The sequence below is a fragment of the Lates calcarifer genome, linkage group LG13 (genome assembly GCF_001640805.2).
Source record: "Lates calcarifer isolate ASB-BC8 linkage group LG13, TLL_Latcal_v3, whole genome shotgun sequence".
In the NCBI taxonomy this organism is placed as follows: domain Eukaryota; kingdom Metazoa; phylum Chordata; class Actinopteri; family Centropomidae; genus Lates; species Lates calcarifer.
The window spans coordinates 10,950,964-10,970,414 of NC_066845.1; the positions used below are offsets into that span (position 1 = coordinate 10,950,964).

General features: G+C 40.4%; 2 protein-coding genes across 4 annotated transcripts; one reads left to right on the top strand and one right to left on the bottom strand.

Annotated features, from left to right (window-relative positions):
* Positions 1–40: 40 nt before the first annotated feature.
* Positions 41–11,774, bottom strand: si:dkey-98f17.5 (uncharacterized protein LOC569123 homolog). 2 transcript variants are annotated; one of them, XM_018669640.2, is made up of 13 exons: positions 11,627–11,774; positions 9,899–10,010; positions 8,248–8,341; positions 7,438–7,492; positions 4,142–4,282; positions 3,895–4,055; positions 3,698–3,796; positions 2,874–3,019; positions 2,526–2,697; positions 2,272–2,384; positions 1,759–1,846; positions 1,572–1,631; positions 41–1,441 (listed from the first exon to the last, which is right to left on the bottom strand). In XM_018669640.2, the coding sequence occupies exons 1-12, from the start codon at positions 11,754–11,756 to the stop codon at positions 1,578–1,580; spliced, it is 1,365 nt and encodes a 454-aa protein (XP_018525156.1). In that variant the 5' UTR covers positions 11,757–11,774; the 3' UTR covers positions 41–1,441; positions 1,572–1,577. The 2 variants fall into 2 exon arrangements, with proteins under 2 accessions (XP_018525156.1, XP_050931186.1); XM_051075229.1 differs by having other exon boundaries at positions 2,272–2,380; positions 2,522–2,697.
* Positions 11,775–13,774: 2,000 nt separating this feature from the next.
* slc2a11b (solute carrier family 2 member 11b) lies at positions 13,775–19,049 on the top strand. 2 transcript variants are annotated; one of them, XM_018668300.1, is made up of 12 exons: positions 13,775–13,947; positions 15,594–15,692; positions 15,918–16,078; positions 16,158–16,282; positions 16,391–16,520; positions 16,620–16,768; positions 17,122–17,309; positions 17,401–17,511; positions 17,885–17,986; positions 18,106–18,181; positions 18,286–18,413; positions 18,515–19,049. In XM_018668300.1, the coding sequence occupies exons 1-12, from the start codon at positions 13,909–13,911 to the stop codon at positions 18,707–18,709; spliced, it is 1,503 nt and encodes a 500-aa protein (XP_018523816.1). In that variant the 5' UTR covers positions 13,775–13,908; the 3' UTR covers positions 18,710–19,049. The 2 variants fall into 2 exon arrangements, with proteins under 2 accessions (XP_018523816.1, XP_018523815.1); XM_018668299.2 differs by lacking the exon at positions 13,775–13,947 and adding an exon at positions 15,085–15,494.
* Positions 19,050–19,451: the final 402 nt, after the last annotated feature.

Below are 19,451 nucleotides of genomic sequence, written 5' to 3' on the forward strand. Positions count from 1 at the left end.
GTGTTGTTTTTACTTTATTAACCAGGAGAAGTCACACGAGTAAAAGTAGAAAATGTTTAATAATTCTCAAGGAAGTGACAGAGCATAGTTTGTAGATTTCATTCTTTGAGTCTTGTTAACTAAAAACAAAGTTTACTAAAACAAGACAGCTGAGTCCAGGTTTCAGACAATACAAATATTTCTGGGAAAAATGACACAGAATAGATAAATTCACACAAGTCTCACAAATCTGTAAAGGAAATATCTCATAAAACATGAATTCCCTAATGAAGACGATACCTGGGAGGCATCTAACACACACAATACAAACTGACAGTGTTTATATTAATATTGCAAGCACCCTGTTGAGGTTTTTCTACATTTTTTGAGGGTAAAAAGTAGGGATGCACTCATCCAGATTTTCCTCTCCTGATACTGATGCTTCATCTCAGTGTCTCTGCCGATACAGCTTCCAGATCCAAGTGATCTTTCCTTCCCAAATTTAAAAGCCGGCAGCCGACCATAACTGAATGAATATAAGTGATAATGGAAACACTGAATATTATGACACTAACAAAAAAAACTTTGTTACTCGTCACTGCATTCCCAATAACAGATCCACTAAACAAGGCGAGTATCAGTCGGTCTTGATATAGATCTGGCTCATCGGATCGGTGCATCCCTTGTACAAAGCACCTCAAAAACACCTGTTGAGAGTAATAAATATATCTACAAACACTGGAGTGAAGGCATTACATGGTGTTTTTTGTCATAGAACAAGTTCAGTGGATCTATAGACAACATGAGGGGCTCAGCGCTCATTAACACAACTAGGGGATACACATCAGTGCAGTGACAGACTTCACTGCTCACCAGTTTTACTATACTGTTGTAGCACTTAAATAACCGGCTGTGGTTTATACAAATATACTCACATGACAATCATGGCTGTACAATATCACACAACAGAACTGTCTAAATGTAGCACAGACTCTTTGGAGGCAAGAGAAAGCTTGCAGCCTTAGCTTGTTGACTGTATGAAAATATTGGACTATAATGCCCATATGTTATCACAGCATTGGTTATTGTAGTTATTGCTAATGGTCAGAATGAAAACACATTCTGGTATTTTATCAAGACAACATGACAGACTTCAGGACGGTGCAGTGAGATTTGTCGACTGTAACAACAAGAGGACAATGATGAATGAAATCACAGAAACACGTTTCTTGGTAAAAGCAGCTGCAAGTTGTTCAGGAAGAAATTAAGAAAAAGTCCATTTGTAAACACCTCTAAAAAAATTTAAAAATCTATTCACATTCTTAAATTTGCTTTCATCAGACAACTACAATCACAGTTTCTCCTGAACTCAATGACAAAGGCACTTTTTAATTTTCAATCAGCTCTTGAGATGATGATGTTGGCGGTGATCTTGGCTGCATCAGAGGTCACACCTGCCCGACTGAAGAAACAGAAAATCTTGATTATTTGGTGGATGATCATCTGTTCAGAAAGTCCCATTGATTCCACTAACACCAACTGATGCTCTGATGAGCCGCTTTTCACAAAAACCTGTACTGTTTTCACCTCACCTGGGGTCAGAGGTCATATTCTGCTGCGCACTGCTGGAGGTACCATTCATACAGTTTACCCTGTGGAGCAACATTAACAGTGTCAAACTCACAATTCTGATGTTTTGAGTTAAGTGAGTTGGGGTCACTTTCCACTTTTCATTTAGTAATTTGTACTATCCACACAAATAAAAAAATAAAGCCACACCTTCTTGGTTTTGACAATATCCTGGATATAATCATTGTACTCTGCCATCGTCCTCTTCTCCTTCCTCGTCAGAGTCTTATTGCCTTGGCTAAGAATGAAAAACATCACAACAATGTTCAATCAGAATTTCAATAACTGCTTCCTTTATAAATATGTGTGAGAGTATGTTTTATGTGCATCTACTTTATCATAAAACACACTCTCCTTCTAAGTAACCTGGTTCTCATATAAAAAAATGGGCATGCATCCATGTGTAGGCTGTAACAATTACTTTCATGATTGCTTATCAATTTCTCGAGCTGTTTTTTACATTAAAAAAAGGTAAATAATGTGATTAAATAATCATACTCAAGGAGCTGAAAGCAATAAATTTTTGGCACTTTTTTTTTTAGAAAAAAACTTTAATAGTCAAAATAGCTGCCATTTACTGCCTATTAAGCATTCAATTATTCTATGAATTGTTTCAATTCTACATGTGTGTTCATGTGTGTATTGTATACTTGTTACGCTCACCGTGCAAAATATTTTGCTAGGAAAAGCAGGAGGTAGCAAAAAGCTCCAAAAATAATCACAAACAGTACTTGTCCATCCTCTGGTATCCAGTCCCATAAATACATCACCGCTCCCTGTGAGGCAAATATTAAACATATAGTCAGACAAGCAAGTACAGACAAGCCAGTGAGTAAGAAATAATATTTAGTTGCAGTGTTATTTGTCCCATCACAGTCACAGTCTCTTTAAATTGGAAAAATTTTACTTGGACTTGCCGAGAAGATCATGAGAGTCCGAGCCGGACCTTCACCCAACAGCTCCTCCAGCTGCTGTCTGGACAAGGTGTGCACGATAAAACTGAGGATGAAGAGGGCGGGAAGAAAAACACCCAGAGCCCCACACAAGAAGGAGTGAAGACGGACGCTTTTTCTGAAAGCCACATCAGCCCTGCATGTGAACACAGAGAGAATCTGGTTTTAATATTACTGCACCGTGTAATATCTGGTGACTGTCATCCCCTCCCTACACATGACATGGTTTATTTGTTCATTTTGCATCAGGATAAATCAACTTTAGCAATAATTCAAAAACAGTATCACGTTGTGCTGGTCGAGAGGTCAGACCTGTCCTGCTCTAGTCTGCTGCTGATGGTGGAACAAATAAGGTCACAGTCTTTCTCCAGCTGATCCAAAGTCTTCTGAACGGCCTGGTTGATGGTCTTCTCGATGGTCTGACAAACCCCGTCGATCTGGTTCACACACCTGCTCGGCTAAAACGAGACAAGGTCTTGTAAGCACATCAGTTGTGTAACAAACATACAAACATCTCCCGCATCTCAAAATGGGAAGGTCTGGAAACTTCCATGACAAATCCTGAGGGTATTCTCACTGACAGCTATGTGCACTTGCAGGAGGAAGTGAAGATACACTTGCTCAGCAAAAATAAATTGGAGGTCGGGAGGGATGCACAAATCTACCATGCGGGAGTAGAGCTTTGTGGCTGTAGATCACAAGATGGTGCAGCAATAACTCAGGACTGGGGCTGCTATTGTCAAAGGTGGCTGATCAAAGGCCATGGTTTACACCCTCCCACCCCCCACCCCTGAGAGTGGATAACTCTTTCAGTCATCATATTGCAAAATGAATCATCCTTGTTCCCAGCCATCAAGAGCCACCAGGAAACCTGGAGTGGAGAATTTACATTCAAGGATAATCAATGGCTGCTCAACCCCAAGGATAGCAGAGAGCTTTAAATCCAGACCAAAAGACCTGAGATCTGAGGGTGACGCTCCTGAAAAGGACAGGAAACAGCTCTACAACGCCCCGACAAGGCAGGAAAACACTGCATCATTTAAGACACTGCATCAACTGGCAATAAAAATGAAAAGCATGAGGATTTAAACTACACGCTGTAAAATAACCAGTAAGGAGACACACACTTTATTTACCTTCTGTGGGTTGGGGATGTATATTGTTGGCATCTCAAAACCACATTTGTTGAGACCCGGACGGCGACACAGTTCCTGGACTATCTGCATCATCACCCTCTGCCAAAAGACAAAATTATTATTTTTACAGGTTTCACTTTTTTGGAGTCAAGTCAATCAAAAAAATGAATAATGTACATATACATAGGTGAACATACCTGTCTGTCCGTTTCCTTCCCCGCCTCATCTGCCTTGCTGAGGTAGAACAACAGCTTGTCTCCACATTTCTCACTCAGCTTCTCCACGATGTTGAGCGTGCGTTTGCACAGCGCCTGGCCCATCGGGTCAAAGAACACAAATATCAGGTCGGACTGTTCTCCTGCACAACAAAAAAAACAAAACAAAAACACGTCAGCTTTGACCATCAGCATTAGAGCAACACCTTGGAGAAGTCGAGAGACATACCCAACCAGGTGATGGCACTGTTGACATCGAAAGGGTAGATCATGTCCCCATCCACCAAACCCGGAGTGTCCACAAACGTCACCAGGCTGAACTTCTTCTGCTTGGAGGTGGAGATCTCAGCAGACAGGTAGTCCATAACACCTGAAATGTACAGATGCTGTGTGTGTACAGGGGCTCCCTTCAGGATAAATTCAAAGTAACATAGACGCTTCCCTGTAGGAAGCTGTCACCTCCACTGACTTTATTGTTATGTGCAACTGGAAGCTGCAGTACAGTCAATACTTGGAGACCTGAGGGAGGCAGGTGACACTAAAGATCAAGAACTCAACTTTTTGTGCCTTCAGCTGGGCAGGATTTGTGCAAACTGCAAAAATGGTCCCTGATAAAGATGTGTGTGTTGGTTGTGAACGGGCATGAATACAAATACACCAGCAGCGGCCACACACAAACTTGGACATGGAAACATTTGCTATGTCTTCGTTTTCTCACCGTCACCCCTCTGCGGAGAGATGTGTTGTCATGGTTACACACAACAGCTCTTCAACTGGCAGCTTTAGCGTGGGGCGTGGGACATAAAGCTAGCCAGTGAAGAACGACTGTGAGGCAACGCACTGAGGGAGGTTACGATACTCCACCACACGTGAGCCGCACCCCCCCACCCCCACCTTAAACCCCAGCTACTGTGCACCAGAACAGCATCACTATTGAGACATACCCCCACTATTGACTAAATAAACCCCACCCACCACCCCCATCCTCCTCCTAGACAGACACACACACAAACACACACACACTCACACTCACACAGAGGCCTAGGGTGACACTGAGGCTGTTTCATAGGAAGAGGCAGGTGTTAACAGCCAGTACAAATCACATCCTTGTGCTGCAGCGAGCAGGGCCACTGCTGCTGTGGCACATTAGCATTCCCTTATGTTTCTCTTACATCAGCATGGCCACAATATCAATACATCTGCCTCTTATCACACGTCTTAAAAGTGTATTCCCATTGTCTAGTAACACCGAGACATCTGTGTTACGCAAAAGGAGGCGGCGGCTTTCAGAGGAAAAACAAGATGTACATCGTATGCAGATATCATCAAGCAGCTACATGTTAGATCTCTACGGGGCTGCTGGTCTATACTTCAGTTAGTCAGGATTGCTCAAAACATACTATTTGTATTATTAAACAAGACAAAAAAAAGAATAAATGAATCAAATAGGCTTGATGCGGACATATTCACCCACTCTAATGGAAGAAAGTCCTTTGAGTCTCCTGAAAGGGAAATAGGAGCGATACTCGCCGATGGGTGCTAAGTTCCTCAAGTGACTGTAACTGAGAAGGCTACACTGGAGATCCAGTGCACGGGGAAAAGGGCAAAGGCTGCCATAATGCTGCATCGACCAAGACTTAAAAAGAACTTGTTGGACTAAACAGGTCAGACCAAAGAAAAATGGGTAAAGAACACAGCCAAAAAAAATTTTTTTGCATGTAGTCTGAACTCTTCTCAACAGGTTGATAACATAAAGACAAAATGACACAGTTAAATATCCTTCATGCAAGTCTAAAACAATATGAAGAAGAAGTATCCCCAAGGAGACCAAACTATATGATAAGCAGCTGCTCCCACGTAAGGATATATGGTGCTTTTCTGATGAGTCATCCTCAGTCGCCGTGACAGGTAAACACGCCTGATATAGTGTATTTCCAGAGGCAGCGATGAAGTTCAGATAAAAAAGCCTTGGTTGTGTTCCAGCAGCAGATCGTTGGTGTTTGCGAGGCTCAGGCCTGCGGAGTGGAGCTGTTGCTGCTGGAGTCTGGGCTGTGCCGTCTCTAATGGCTGTGACATTTCTCAGCAGCTCCTCCTGACTCCACTGCACTGCTGTCGATGGGGCGTGTGACTCACACGCCATACCGTGAGCGCTCCGGTCCGCACCCAGTGAACCCTCACTCTCTGTGCACTCACTGTCAAACCACGCACATACATTAATGCCCCCCCCCCCACACACACACACACTGTCCTCCTCCCCCTCCCTCACCCTCACCCCTCCACGCTGATGCTCCCACTCAGACAGCAGGCACACCCAGACTTTCTGCACGACCACCTCAACATCCAGAGGCTCCGGACCACTGCTGACGCACAGAGAGCCGAGACCAATTCTCTTAAAACAATATGCCGCTAATTAAAATCTCTCTTTTCTATTCAAGACTAATCTCAACTCCCATATCTCGGAAACACAAATGTGATGAGAGGCGAGCTGGAGTCTGGTCTGATTTATAACAAAAACTTGATACGTGGAGGCTGTGACTCAGTGTTGAGTCATCAAGGTGAAGCACCTGAACTCGACCTCAAATCACAAAAGACAAGCCTGACCTGTGATGGCGAGAAACACATAAATAACTCATGGTTCCACCTCATGAGCAACACACAGTGTTAAATAGCCACAATCTCAGCTGAGGTTGTGGCTGAAGTATAGTTTTAAACTGAGTTTGCTTTGTCTTCAAAAGGCAAAACTCTCAACTTTTAAACTTTTAAACCAAGACTGTAACACACACTTGCAGCTTCCAGAAGGAAATATTCATGGGCCGCACATCAGAGCACTATCTTAAACCTCAAAGGAACCAATCTCTGTCTGCAGCTCATGATTACATTCATCTCCTGTTCACTAGCCCTGTAGTGCTGTCGGACTAATGCTGCATCTCCCTGCTGTTCCAGCAAATTTTAACACTTTACGCTCTCTTCGCACCCTTTGATGTTTTTCCTCAGGATGCCAACAGAAATAAAAATATCAAAAGAAACCATAACCACAGGAATTTCTTTTGTGCAAAACACCACAGAGGTGATCGCATTAATTTGAGTTTGTGGACAAGTTAGTTAGAAGGTGTTGTGCACCAAAACTGCAGAGCTGATTCTATCAGAGATCTTATCATTGTAATAAAAGGAGTTTCAATATCAAAGGGAGGAAGATGCAAAGCCACTATATTTAGTGATTATCCCCACAAGGAATACATGAACCATGCATTAAACTGTTCTATTATGTGAGATCTTTAGAGATGTTTCTGTTGCATGATGCATCACATTAGGAGCAATGCAGAATCTGCCTGCATGCACCAGATCTACACATAATGATTAATTCAGGGATATAAAAACGGAGCAAGTACACTAGAGAGGCCTGGCTTTTCTCTTAGCAGCAATATCACTGCATGTTAAGCACAACCACTGCAAATAGTGTGAGTAGTGCACTTTTCAGAAACCCATTATGAGTTTCTGATGCTAAAACAAGACGAAAAGTCTTACCTTTAAACTCGAGGAGCGGTCGAAAGTGCGGGTAGAGATGTAGCGTAGCATTACCCTGTGAGAAAAGGGGAAAAAGACAATGTGAAAACCTGATGAGACAAATATTAATCAGCAGTTTTTTTTCCCAGCACTCTAAAACCTCCCTCCTCTTAGTACTTCCCACTCAGTCTTGTGCTGCAGCTCAGTACGCCCGCTTTAAGCTTCCTCCTGTACATGGGAGATAATCCTTCCACTCTGCAGTCCTGCACTGCAAATATATTATTCATCTTCATCACCTTCACCACGGCAGGATATGAACAGAGAGGCAGAGGGAAAGGATGAGAGGAGATGGAAAGACAGGTGTCTCCCGAGCCTGTTTATATGCTGCAAAGATGCCTCTCTCTGTATGTGTGTGTGTGTGCCTATACAACAAAGCCCCTCACTGGAGCAGCATACAGAATGAGAAATCACCACTGACTGAGGGAGCGCCTTCCATACACCCTGACATCGAACGTATCGCTTCATCAACCTTTACAACTGGCTGCAGCGTCGGTTCCCATTACTGAAGTTAAAAATTCAAAAATCTCTCATGCACACAAACCTGAGAAGTGCTGTCTGAATATGAAACACTGCTAGTTTAAAAACTCATGAGATTTGTTTGAAAGCAGTAAAACAGAGCATGTGACACAAAGCTGGTTATAGGAGGCAGCCATCAATGTTCTCTTTTCAAGCAGTAGTTGGTACTTCTTTACAATGCTTTTCATCAGATCTCATAATATTTAATACCAAGTCTTCATGTAACCGCGCTGGAAACGCTGGCTGTTCTCTTACCGTCAATGATTCTCTTTTGCGACCGCTTGTGATGAATGTAAATCCCTGCGTTTCGATGGCGACGCCTGTTTTCTGTATGTGCTCTTCAACATACCTAAAATGACAGAAATCAGGCACCAAATGCATCACAAACGATCTTATAGCACGCCAGGTCTCCTTATCTGTTGATTATTTTTACAAGTAATCATTAATAGTTTAAGCGATGTGTTTAAATTGCTTATTTCATCTGAAAGACATTCAGTTTAGATGGATACAAAGCAGGGACAGCTGCAAATCCACACATCTGAGAGGCTCAGACAAGTGATTTTCTTTGATAAATGACTATGACAATTAATCAATTATATAATTATTGTCAATTAATTCTCTGTCTATCAATTAATCAATCACCATTAATCATTTCAGCACTAAATCCAACAAACGAGGCTGATGATCACTGGTGATCTGCTGAATCAACTCAGGAGCTCAGGAGGTATCAAACTGGCAATAAAGTGAGACAATAAACCACTAGGTGAAACAGCTTCATATACTCATCTTTCATATTAATTCTAACACTTTTAAGTATCAATGATAAATGTGCTAAGAACTATTAAGATCAGCACCTGTAAGATGAGAGTGTTTTATCAGACGGTATGTAAATCAGTGATAATCATTCCTTTAAGGTAGAATCCCCCAACCATCAAGCACTGCAATACAAAAAGTTAACTCATTAAACCAATTTTAACAGCTCTGGATATAAAATCTTGATATAAAAAGTACAGAGACACTAACTTTTCTAATATTTACCCCTAAATACGGTCTGCACAGTGTCATGCTAAAAACATCTACAGACCCCAGGCCATTCCTGAGAGTGACCAGAAGTCAAAACTAGAGCCAAAGCAGTCAGTCAGTTAATCAAGTAGATGAGAAGCAGCAACAACATTATAAATGATTAATTGTTCAATTTTTTTAAGCAAACACACCAAAAATTTGCTCAAAGGTGACTTTTGCTGCTCTTCTTCATTTTTAAAAAGAATAACTTGAAGTTTTTTTTAGAAAGTTCATTCAACACAATAGACTGTTTCTGTCATGTGAGGTCTGAGAACTTGGGATGGACATTTTTCACTAATGTCTCACATTTTACAGACAAAATGTGAGACATTAAACAAAATGAGAAAATATTTAGATTGATAATGGAAATTATAACTGTAACACCACAGAGAAATTTGGTATGGCATTTATAACTACATTTTATATTTCTATGTTGTATTTGGCCATTACAGGTAATGTTGCTGTCAGCTGGCGCTCGAAAAATCAATGTGCAAATAAATAAATAAATAAATAAAAGACTAAAACTAGGGAAGTAATCTTATTACTTCCTCTGCTTTTTATTTTTGCTTTAGCTTGATTCTGTAAATGATATTTGACAAAAGATTAAAGTGGCAAAATGACAAACTACACCTATTTGTCTTCCCCTGTCAACTTTGTAAATCCCACAAATAAACATCTCCTGTGCCAGAACCGCTGAACTGCTGTATGTTCAAACCACTTTTTAAAAGTCATACTCCTGTCACCAAACTCTCATTCACACATGGGGCAGAGCGTGTGATGGTCAGGCAGCCTGGCACAGCTGAATGGTCGTGTTGCAGAGCCCATTAAAAATAGGATGTATTACCAGTTGATGAAGGAGCTCTTCCCTGCAGAGTGGTTACCCATTATCATCACAGTGATTTTCTTTCTGGGAGGAAGGAGCCGGACTCCAAGGCTGCTGGCGATCTTCACCAGGCCTGAAAACACACATACACACGTACACATGCGGTGAGGAGGGGATGTAGTGATTTGTGGCATCATCACAATTCAATTCTAATTTTTCAATTCATTTCAAATAATTTCCAAGGAAGTTGCCTTGAGAACTCTTAGTAGTTTGGTAAAATGCACAGGCAAGCAATACATATGATGAATAAAGTCTGTAGTAGTAGTATTTATGTAACAAATAAGGGCTGGTAACAAATAAGGGCTGGAGTAAGATGATAAACTGCAAAATAATTCATAATGTATTCAATCATTCTCAGAAAAAAATTTGGAAAAAATGACAAAGATTGTCAGTCTGGTCCCAGCTTCTCAAATGCTCTTCTTTGCCATGTATCATTGTAAACTGCATATCTTTGAGTTTTAGACAAATCAAACAAAACAACACTTAAATATGTCATCTTGGCCTTTGGGAAATTGCAATGGGATTTTTTTTCACTACTTTCTGACATTTCATAAACCAACAATCAACTGACTAATCAATACAGAAAATAATTGATTGTTGCAGCTTCTAAACAAATTACAATTCCAAGGAAATTATTAGGAAATGACAAATCTATAAATGAAGTGTTAAAAAATGGACAAACTATAAATTTACTCCCCAGTCTTATTTTCCTGCTCAACATTCCCTTTTTGTTTTCTAGGAATTCATGACAATAAATTGTTGAGGGGCCTCTCTCCTCTGTTACACTAGAGTTAACTATTGAACTGCAATAACTAAGACAGGACACTTGGTAAGGCACCACCTTTAAATGCTGTGATAGCAAAGTCTGCACACAATCAGGTGAACCACACAGTATCATGGATGGATTACTGAGGCACAGATCCAGGACCCTGAGGAGAAACGGGGTCCCCAAAACTCCCATAAAGAGACAAAAAAAGACCACAACATACTCTAAACAATTACAAATACAAGCAAATTACGAGTAAAGAGATGCTAAAAACTACAAATAAATACAAAATAACCATGAAATACAAATTCAAATAGATAAACCGACAAAAAAGAGACAAAAAACGACCAGAGCTTTAAGGCTGGAGGTCTGGGGTACAGGGCCTATTGTCTCATAATCTAACCTTGGACAGTATAACAGAATTATTGCAGAGGACAATAACTAGAAAACAGGATGATTAACGGCAGATGATTTTTGTCTGGTTCAGTATCAGCCTCATTTTTAAACCACATTCTGTGAACTGAACAGTTTATTACAGATTATATATTGCAGGAGGCTTCTGTGTAAACCCATTAATGTTATGGCTAAAACTGAGATGAATGTAACACTGTGTGTGATGAAACCTGGTGGATTATTGGCTGTTGACAGCTCCATACAGTCTGACATAGGCGCTGTCCGCCCTCCGGAGCTGCAGAGGAGCAACACCACTGTTCAATGTCATGTGTTTGACACAGACAGACAGCTGCTGCACACCACCGCCTTCTTTACACACGAAACGAGCTGCATTTCACTTTAAGTTTCCACACAAACTTCAGCCTCAGTCCCACTAACCGCTAAGTTACATAATGAAACAACTACACATTATCCAAACTCAGCTGTACCGTTGCCTCGTATAGATGCAGGTTGTTTTCTTGGTTATTTACCGTTTTCGTTGTCCACATATAAACTGTGGCATTCTTTCAGTATCCTCTCACTGGGTGTGGTGATCGCAGACTCCAAAGGGTTTGCTACAGACCGGGGCTTTCTGGCCGACATTATGAACCCAGCCACCATACACCTCTCTGCCGTTCCCTAAATCACCAGGGGAAGAGTTTTAAGGTTGCACCAAGTCTCTCCTGTGCGGATGAAGCGCCCCCGTGCGGTCAAAGCTCGGTAGGACATCGGCGAGAGATTGATCAGGATCATCAGGCTGTTTCAAGCTACATGATCTTTATTTCCAAGAAAGACTCAGCAGGGCTTTCTTTCTGTAAAAAAAAAACAACTATATTTTGCGATATTTTATTCAACCTAGACTCATATTAAAAATACAACAAAGTCAGATTTTAACCAGATTAGGCGTCCTCTACGCAGCTATAGCTGAGGAACAAGAATAAAGATCTTTACTCAAGTGAAAGCAGCAATAGTAAATGTAGCGTCAGTTGTTATGAGCAAATAATTGCAGTACTGAGAGTTCAGCATCCTCTCAGGCCAAAACTAAATTTAGTATTTATTTGAGGAGACACTTGCATTAACATGGAAGCAGCAAAAATCATGGTTCAGCCTGAGGGAAAACCAACAGAACAAAACATGCTATACTCAGCTGCTGCAACATCTGACTCTTTCTTTCTTTCTTTCTTTCTTTCTTTCTTTCTTTCTTTCTTTCTTTCTTTCTGTCTTTCTGTCTGTCTGTCTTTCCTCCTTTCTTTCTTTCTTTAGACAATCTGTTTTTCTTTGTGTACACTGTGTGGTGTAGTCTGTGGTAAACCTTGTGCAACCTGCTTTAGAAAAACTGCTGAGAGACATAAAAGTGTCAGAAAAGTGAAATACCAAAGTGAAGTACAAGTACCTTAGAAATGTACTTAAGTTCTCAGTTCTAAAGTAAATATACTTGGTTGCATCTGCAACTGTTTTTACACCATGTTGTACACAGAAAACTGGAATTCCTTCTTGTTTATGGACCCTTTGCTCATTATTACATCCATTATTTCATGTTACAGTAACCTCAGCGGGCCAATTGTAACATCAAAGTTTTAAATTCGTCATTTGTAGGAAATTTCCTTTCAAAATCAAAATCCGTATTGTTCTGACTGATTAGAAAGCTGTCGTTGTTGCTTGCCATTGTTGCTTATCTGTAAGCTCAATATGTTTGTTTGACATTACATCCAAATGAGTTTTATTTGGACAGATGGCTTCGAGCTGTGGATCACGCAGTGTTCCCAGAGATGCAACAGTTACTGTCACATGTGTGTTTCTTTTATCTACTGTCTGTGGAGCAGCTGTGCGCCAATGACTTCATTGTCACTACACCCCGTCTGTTGCTCATAAAATTACAACAGAACTGTAGATTATTAAGAAATAATTAGTTGGTTCTGTTTTGGGGGTTGGCTTTTCACTTTAAGGCTCAAATGGCCAAGCGGTTGTGTGAGCAAATCCTCAGAGGCTCTGACAGGATTAAAGGTTTTTGTCCAGTAAACTTCTCAACTTTGTTTTTTTTACATGCAGAACAGCATGTCCATGAAAAGCCTCATAGTGGTTATTGACTGATGTTGGCAGCAGTTTAGAGCAAACTGAGTCTTTCAACCCATGTCACATCCATTAATGAGTGAATAATGTTATATCAAGCCATGGAAATAATTATTTTTTATAGAGTTATGAAGCATTAGTATTCAGTTTTGATCTCTTTTTACATTTTCCACTGACTTGAATTAAAAAATGTGTTAAAAGCACTTCCAATAGGCTATTCATATGTTTAAACATACACTTTTGAAGATGATAACAACTTGTTATTGTAGTTCCTCTTCTAGCACTCACAATATATTAAACAAGATACTCTTTTAAACTGCTAAAGATACTATTTTGAGGCAGATGTGCATAATACTAATCTGGCACATGTATGAAAAACATTGGGACTATATCTGCAAGTTTAAAAAAATAATATTTTTTTCTGGTAATAAGAGGCAGTTGGTATGAAAATAGATTGTCCAAAGAAATATCAAATCATTGAAGTGTCCCATTCTTTAATTTTAGACAACAAAGAGTCAATGTGAATTCAGTATGTGGGTCAGCAGTCCCTCCATTACCCAGGAGCAAAGCATCAGCGCCGTGCAGGAATGGAGCTGAGATCATATGCTGCACCTTACGACAGGCTGCCATTATGTAACTGCTCCGGCTGAAGTGGAACATCCATTATAAATGCTTCATTCATATTTAACGGAAGGTTCTAAAAATGAGTTTGAATGAGGGATCTGCAGAATCAAAGAAGGAGGTAAGCTGAAAATCCTGCATCTGATTTGAATTTACCTGCTGAGAAAAGTTTAAAGTAAAAGAGAGCAGCAAAGATACGTTTAACCATTTATCAAAAGACTGTTGTTCTCAACACTTTCACTTAAACAGTGCAATGTTTTGCAACAATGCACGGTTGTATTTCACAGCAGGTTTTTCCATTAGAGTCGCACATTTTACAAACCTGAGAAGGCTGCGGTGTATTTGTCACTTTTGAACTTTAGCCAGTTAGCTGTGAATGTGTTTGCTATCTATATATTCAAAGACATTATTTTATCACCAGGTCAGACAGAGATAAGATCATGGAACAGGTGGCTGTGAAGCATCCAGCAATAATAATAAAAATAAAATTGTGTGATAGGTGAATACTTAGTTATGAGGCATCATTGGCAAACAGAGCTGGCCTTATTAATAGTTAATAATGAGTCATTTACTTATGTTTTAAAGATCAGTTAGAAGCCATTAACAAGAACAGATTTTCGGTTGCCGGGTTGTGAACAAATATCTCCGGTTGATGTTTAACGTTAACTAGATGTTAATAAGCCATAAGCCCTTTCTGATCGTCCATGATGTCTTAAGTGATAGCTATTAACAGCAGATAAAGTGAAAACAGGTTAATTATTATATTATATTCATCCTGTAGAAATGAAGAATAAGAGCGTATGGAGCATTGAATGAACTTTGACTGATCCCTGATGATACATTCACCTTTTCAAATATATTTTTTAAACAGTTAAACAGAAACTGCTGCAGTTTTCACTTACTGCTCTTATAAACTTTGAAAGACAAACTGTTGGCATGTTCACTACTTCTGAATTTATCATTTAGAATCTATTTACTGTCTGTTAAATCTTTTTATATCCGTATCCAACATTTAGTAGGCCCACGTGTCGTTTGAGGTTCATGAAAATATAATTTAAAAAACAGAAGAATAAATAAATGACCATAAACAAGAATTGCTCGACCTTTTTTTTTTTTTTTTTTTTTTTTTTTGTGAAACACGGGTTTCCACACAGAGCATCTCCCTCGGTGATTGAATATTCTGTGAACACTGGTCCTCTGTCTGAAGGTCACCTCTCTGTTTCCTCGACTCTTCGCCTCCCTAACGACCATTTGTGATTCAGTTATCCACACTGATCTAACCCCCGTTCAAAAATGCTTCTGGGAACATTTGTTGCCGGGAAATACAATCAATTTTGCGCAGCAGCTTCCCCCTTTCATTCTCTCTTTCGAAGAAAAATAAGACCAGTCTGAACGCAGGGTTTTGATGCAGCTGTCGTGCAGTGACATATTAACAGGCATGGAGCCGATTCTCCTCACTTGATGATGACAACAGATCAATTGTATTAATCCTCGGGATAAATTCGTCCTCCTGTCAGATTCCAGTTTCCTGTTGAGAGGAAACTCTCTGCGTGTAGGACTTTCTGCAAACAACAAACAATATCCGACAATACTTTGAGCGACAAAATGCCAAAAGAACATTTCGACGAATATCAGCCTCTGCTTATCAAAGACAAAAAGCGGCCAAAGGTACGTGGAGTTTTAAAAAAAAAAACAAAAAAAAACCTGGGCTTTCTATCCATGGTTGTGTGAAAATGTTTGTCCTCTGTGTCTGTGTTTTACTTGCAGCTTCCGAACAAGTCACTTCTGCTGGCCGCCTGTGCTGCTTGCATAGGAGGAACCTTTCAGTATGGATATAATGTATCTGTCATCAACGCACCCACTGTGGTAATAACTTACTCTCTGGACTTGATACAATTACTGCCAGTTATGATAATGTTGTGAATGTAGAGTAACTTTTGTACTCAAACAAATTACAGTCAGTAGTTTAGAGATTAAACCCCATTTTCCCATCACCAATGTCTTATGATTACACATGTGCATATATATCTGGCGTTTTTTTATTTCGCCTGCTGAACGTGTGTTTCGTGGTTTCTCCTCTTCTGTCTCCAGTACGTGCAAACTTTCATCAACCAAACCTGGAGGGAGCGTTACCAAACTGAGATATCAGAGAACATTCTCACTCTGCTCTGGTCCACTATTGTGTCTGTGTTCACTTTAGGAGGATTCATAGGAGCAACAGTCGGTGGGACACTGTCTGTGAAGCTGGGGAGGTATGGACAATACATGTGTATATTTTCAAGATTATAGTTTGACCTTTTGTTTTCTTTATTAAAGATGTGTTTTTTCCAGGAAAGGGACACTGTTGACCAATAACATATTTGCATTAGCGGCTGCTCTGCTGTTGGGTCTGAGTTACCCTACAGGATTTTTTGAATTACTCATAATTGGACGTCTTCTCACTGGAATAAATGCGGGTAAATAATTCAGGAATACATTCAAAGGCTTCACTTTGCATATTTTGGGTTTGAATATTGCATGTCAAACTTCTGAAATGTGGCTTTAATCTTGTTTAATTTTCACAGGCATTGGCATTTGTGTTCAACCTCTGTACCTGGGGGAAATAGCCCCAACTGCATTTCGTGGTGTCATGGGAATGGGGACCTCGGTTTTCATCACCGGCGGGATCTTGACCGGACAAGTGATTGGCCTCAAGTAAACACTGAAAACTTTTCATCTGAAACATCACGTCACCACTCAAAAAGGATGTTTATCAGACTTCTTCTCCTTCTTCTTTTTTGCGTGATTTTACAGAGAGCTCCTGGGTGGAGAAGAGTACTGGCCCATCCTGCTCTCCACCACATGTATCCCAGCGATCCTGCAGCTCCTGGTCCTGCCCTGGTTCCCAGAGAGCCCGCGCTACCTGCTCATCGACAAGGGAGACGAGGATGGATGCAAGATAGGTAAACTGGCACTGCAGCTGTTGCACTGTGCCTCCCACTTTATAATCACTGGGATTTTATCCTGTAAAGATTAATCTAGTGCACATGACAGCTTAGGTTAAAAGAAAAAGAAAAAGGCTGAGGACTCCCTTTGTCTGGAATCACCAGAGAGAGAGAGACGTTTGCCTTCGTGGCTCTTGGGTTCAAGCATGTGACCACAATCTAACAATGCCACACTGATGTGGAAAGAAACTGGTAAGATGCCGTGAAACCTTTAGATAGGATTCTCCAAAAAAACCATGTAGCCCCGATCAGGTGAGAGAAGAATGAAAGACCACAATCACCACTTGTGTCATGTGCTCTACTGTCTGCAGCCCTGAAACAACTGCACGGTACAGACGGCTGTAATGGTGAACTCGAGGATATCGAGAAGGAGAGGGATAACTTAGCAAGTTTCAACGCCAGGAAACCCTGGGAGCTTTTTACTGATCGCACCGTGCGCTGGCAGCTTCTCACCATCATTGTGCTCAACGTTGCACAACAGCTGAACGGCATCAATGCTGTACGTACACGTTGTTTAAACTTGCTGTCCTGTCCATTGAATCTACTCCTCGGCGCCCACAGTAAAGGTATCTCGTCTTTACTCCCTGTAGATTTACTTCTATGCAGACTACGTGTTCAAACAGTCTGGTATTCCCGATGACAAAATACCGTACGTGACTGTCGGCACTGGTGCCTGTGAATGCATCACTGCTTTAACGTGTGTAAGTATGAGTTTCACGTTATGTTTTTAAGCGTATCGCTGCACTGAAACGTACACACACTGTGCAGACTACAGCTAACTGATTAATAAGGGCAGGGGCACAACAAGGGGAACACCGTCAAGACCTAGAGTAAAGCAGAATGGAGTATGATGAGGTGGAAAGTTGTCTCATAGGAATTTTTTTTTTTTTAAAAAAAAGCACAAGAACATATAAAGAAATATGTGTATATGAATATGTATAAATGAAAAGGGAAACACGACATGAAGTAAAATACAGTGCAGTAGAGTCTGACAGAAGGAAAACATCCCATGAAAGGTCAGAGTAAAATGTTTGCCTGGAGTCTTGGTCTTGTGACATGCTGTGTGTCTCACAGGGTATGCTCATTGAAAGTCTGGGGAGGAAAGTGCTCATCACAGGAGGATACACACTGATGAGTATCTGCTGCATTTTGTTCACTCTGACACTCACTTTTCAGGTGATTAACATCAAGACCAGACATGGTTTAAAAGCAAAGGAAAGCATTGTTTCATCGAGTATTTTGATATACTCCTAGTTTGTGTTAACATTTCTTTTGTGTGATTTCCTTTCTCTCAGGATGCCAGCCCAGTTGTTCCATACATGAGCATGGCGTGTATTTCTGGTTTTATCCTGAGTTTTGGCTTAGGACCAGGTAACCAGGACTGAATTAGTAACTTTTTCCTCCATTGAAGATTTTCCTCAACACAATGGTGATAACTAACACTGAACTCTGTTGTTGTTTCCTCTCCTGTGAAGGTGGCGTGACTAACATCTTGACAACCGAACTATTCACGCAAACTGCCCGCCCTGCCGCTTACATGATCTCAGGGTCAGTGAACTGGTTGAGCTTCTTCTTCATTGGCCTGGTCTTCCCTTTTATTGTGGTAGGTGTCCAAAATGACAATACATCCTCATCTACCTGGCACATTTAAAATCTTGGATTTTTTTAAAGGATTTGGACTCACATGTTTTTTTATTTGTGCAGATCAGGCTGCAGCATTATTGTTTCCTTGTGTTCTTGGCTGTCTGCTCCTCGGTGGCCATATACATTATCCTCGTTGTTCCTGAAACCAAGAACAAGACCTTCCTGGAAATCCAGAGTGAGTTCCAGTCCTCCAACAACAGAAAGGCCTGCAGTGTCGAAGGTGCTGGAGCCAATCTGTTGTCAACTTCTACATGAAGTGTAACCCTCAGGGGCAGAGCAATTAAAGCTTTTTCTATGTCTCACAATATTTATGTCACAAGATGAGTGATTGCTGTGAGGGTGTATAGTCCATACAGACACAAAACACAATAGATCACTGTGTAAAATTTAGTATAATAATGAAGATACAGTAAATGATGGTGCCTTACTTGAACTTCAGATATGCACAGGGTAGTCATAGCTACATCTCTGTCTTCACCTACAAACATAATTGAAAGTTAAATCTTAATATTTTGTTATGATACATTTTGGTTTGTACAACTTTTATAAATGGTGCTTTGCTGAATTTTTTCAATAAACATCAGTTTATAAAGAACTTTTCAGAACAAATGTCTCTTGGCTTGGAGTTTAAACCATTTAAGCTGCCTGACATTTCAGTTTTATTCAACTGCCTAAGATTTCAGCATGGCATGTGACCCGCAGAACAAAGGGATCATTGAAGTGTATGTGAGGGAGAAAGGCTACACAAAAATATCATGCATGTATTTGCAGGGGTGGTAAGAGTATTAGAGTACATTATACTGTAAGTGGAGCTACCGAAACATGATGTAGATATTATTTTTAAGAAGATAAAACACTATCTAGGTAAAAAATAAAATAAATAAACTCATGTAAAAGCACAGTAAGGGCTCTTTTCATGATACTTTGTTTATAAGAAACAAGTTTTCTTTCAGGGTTAAAATCAAACAAAACTGGTATATCCTCCTGATTGTACCAT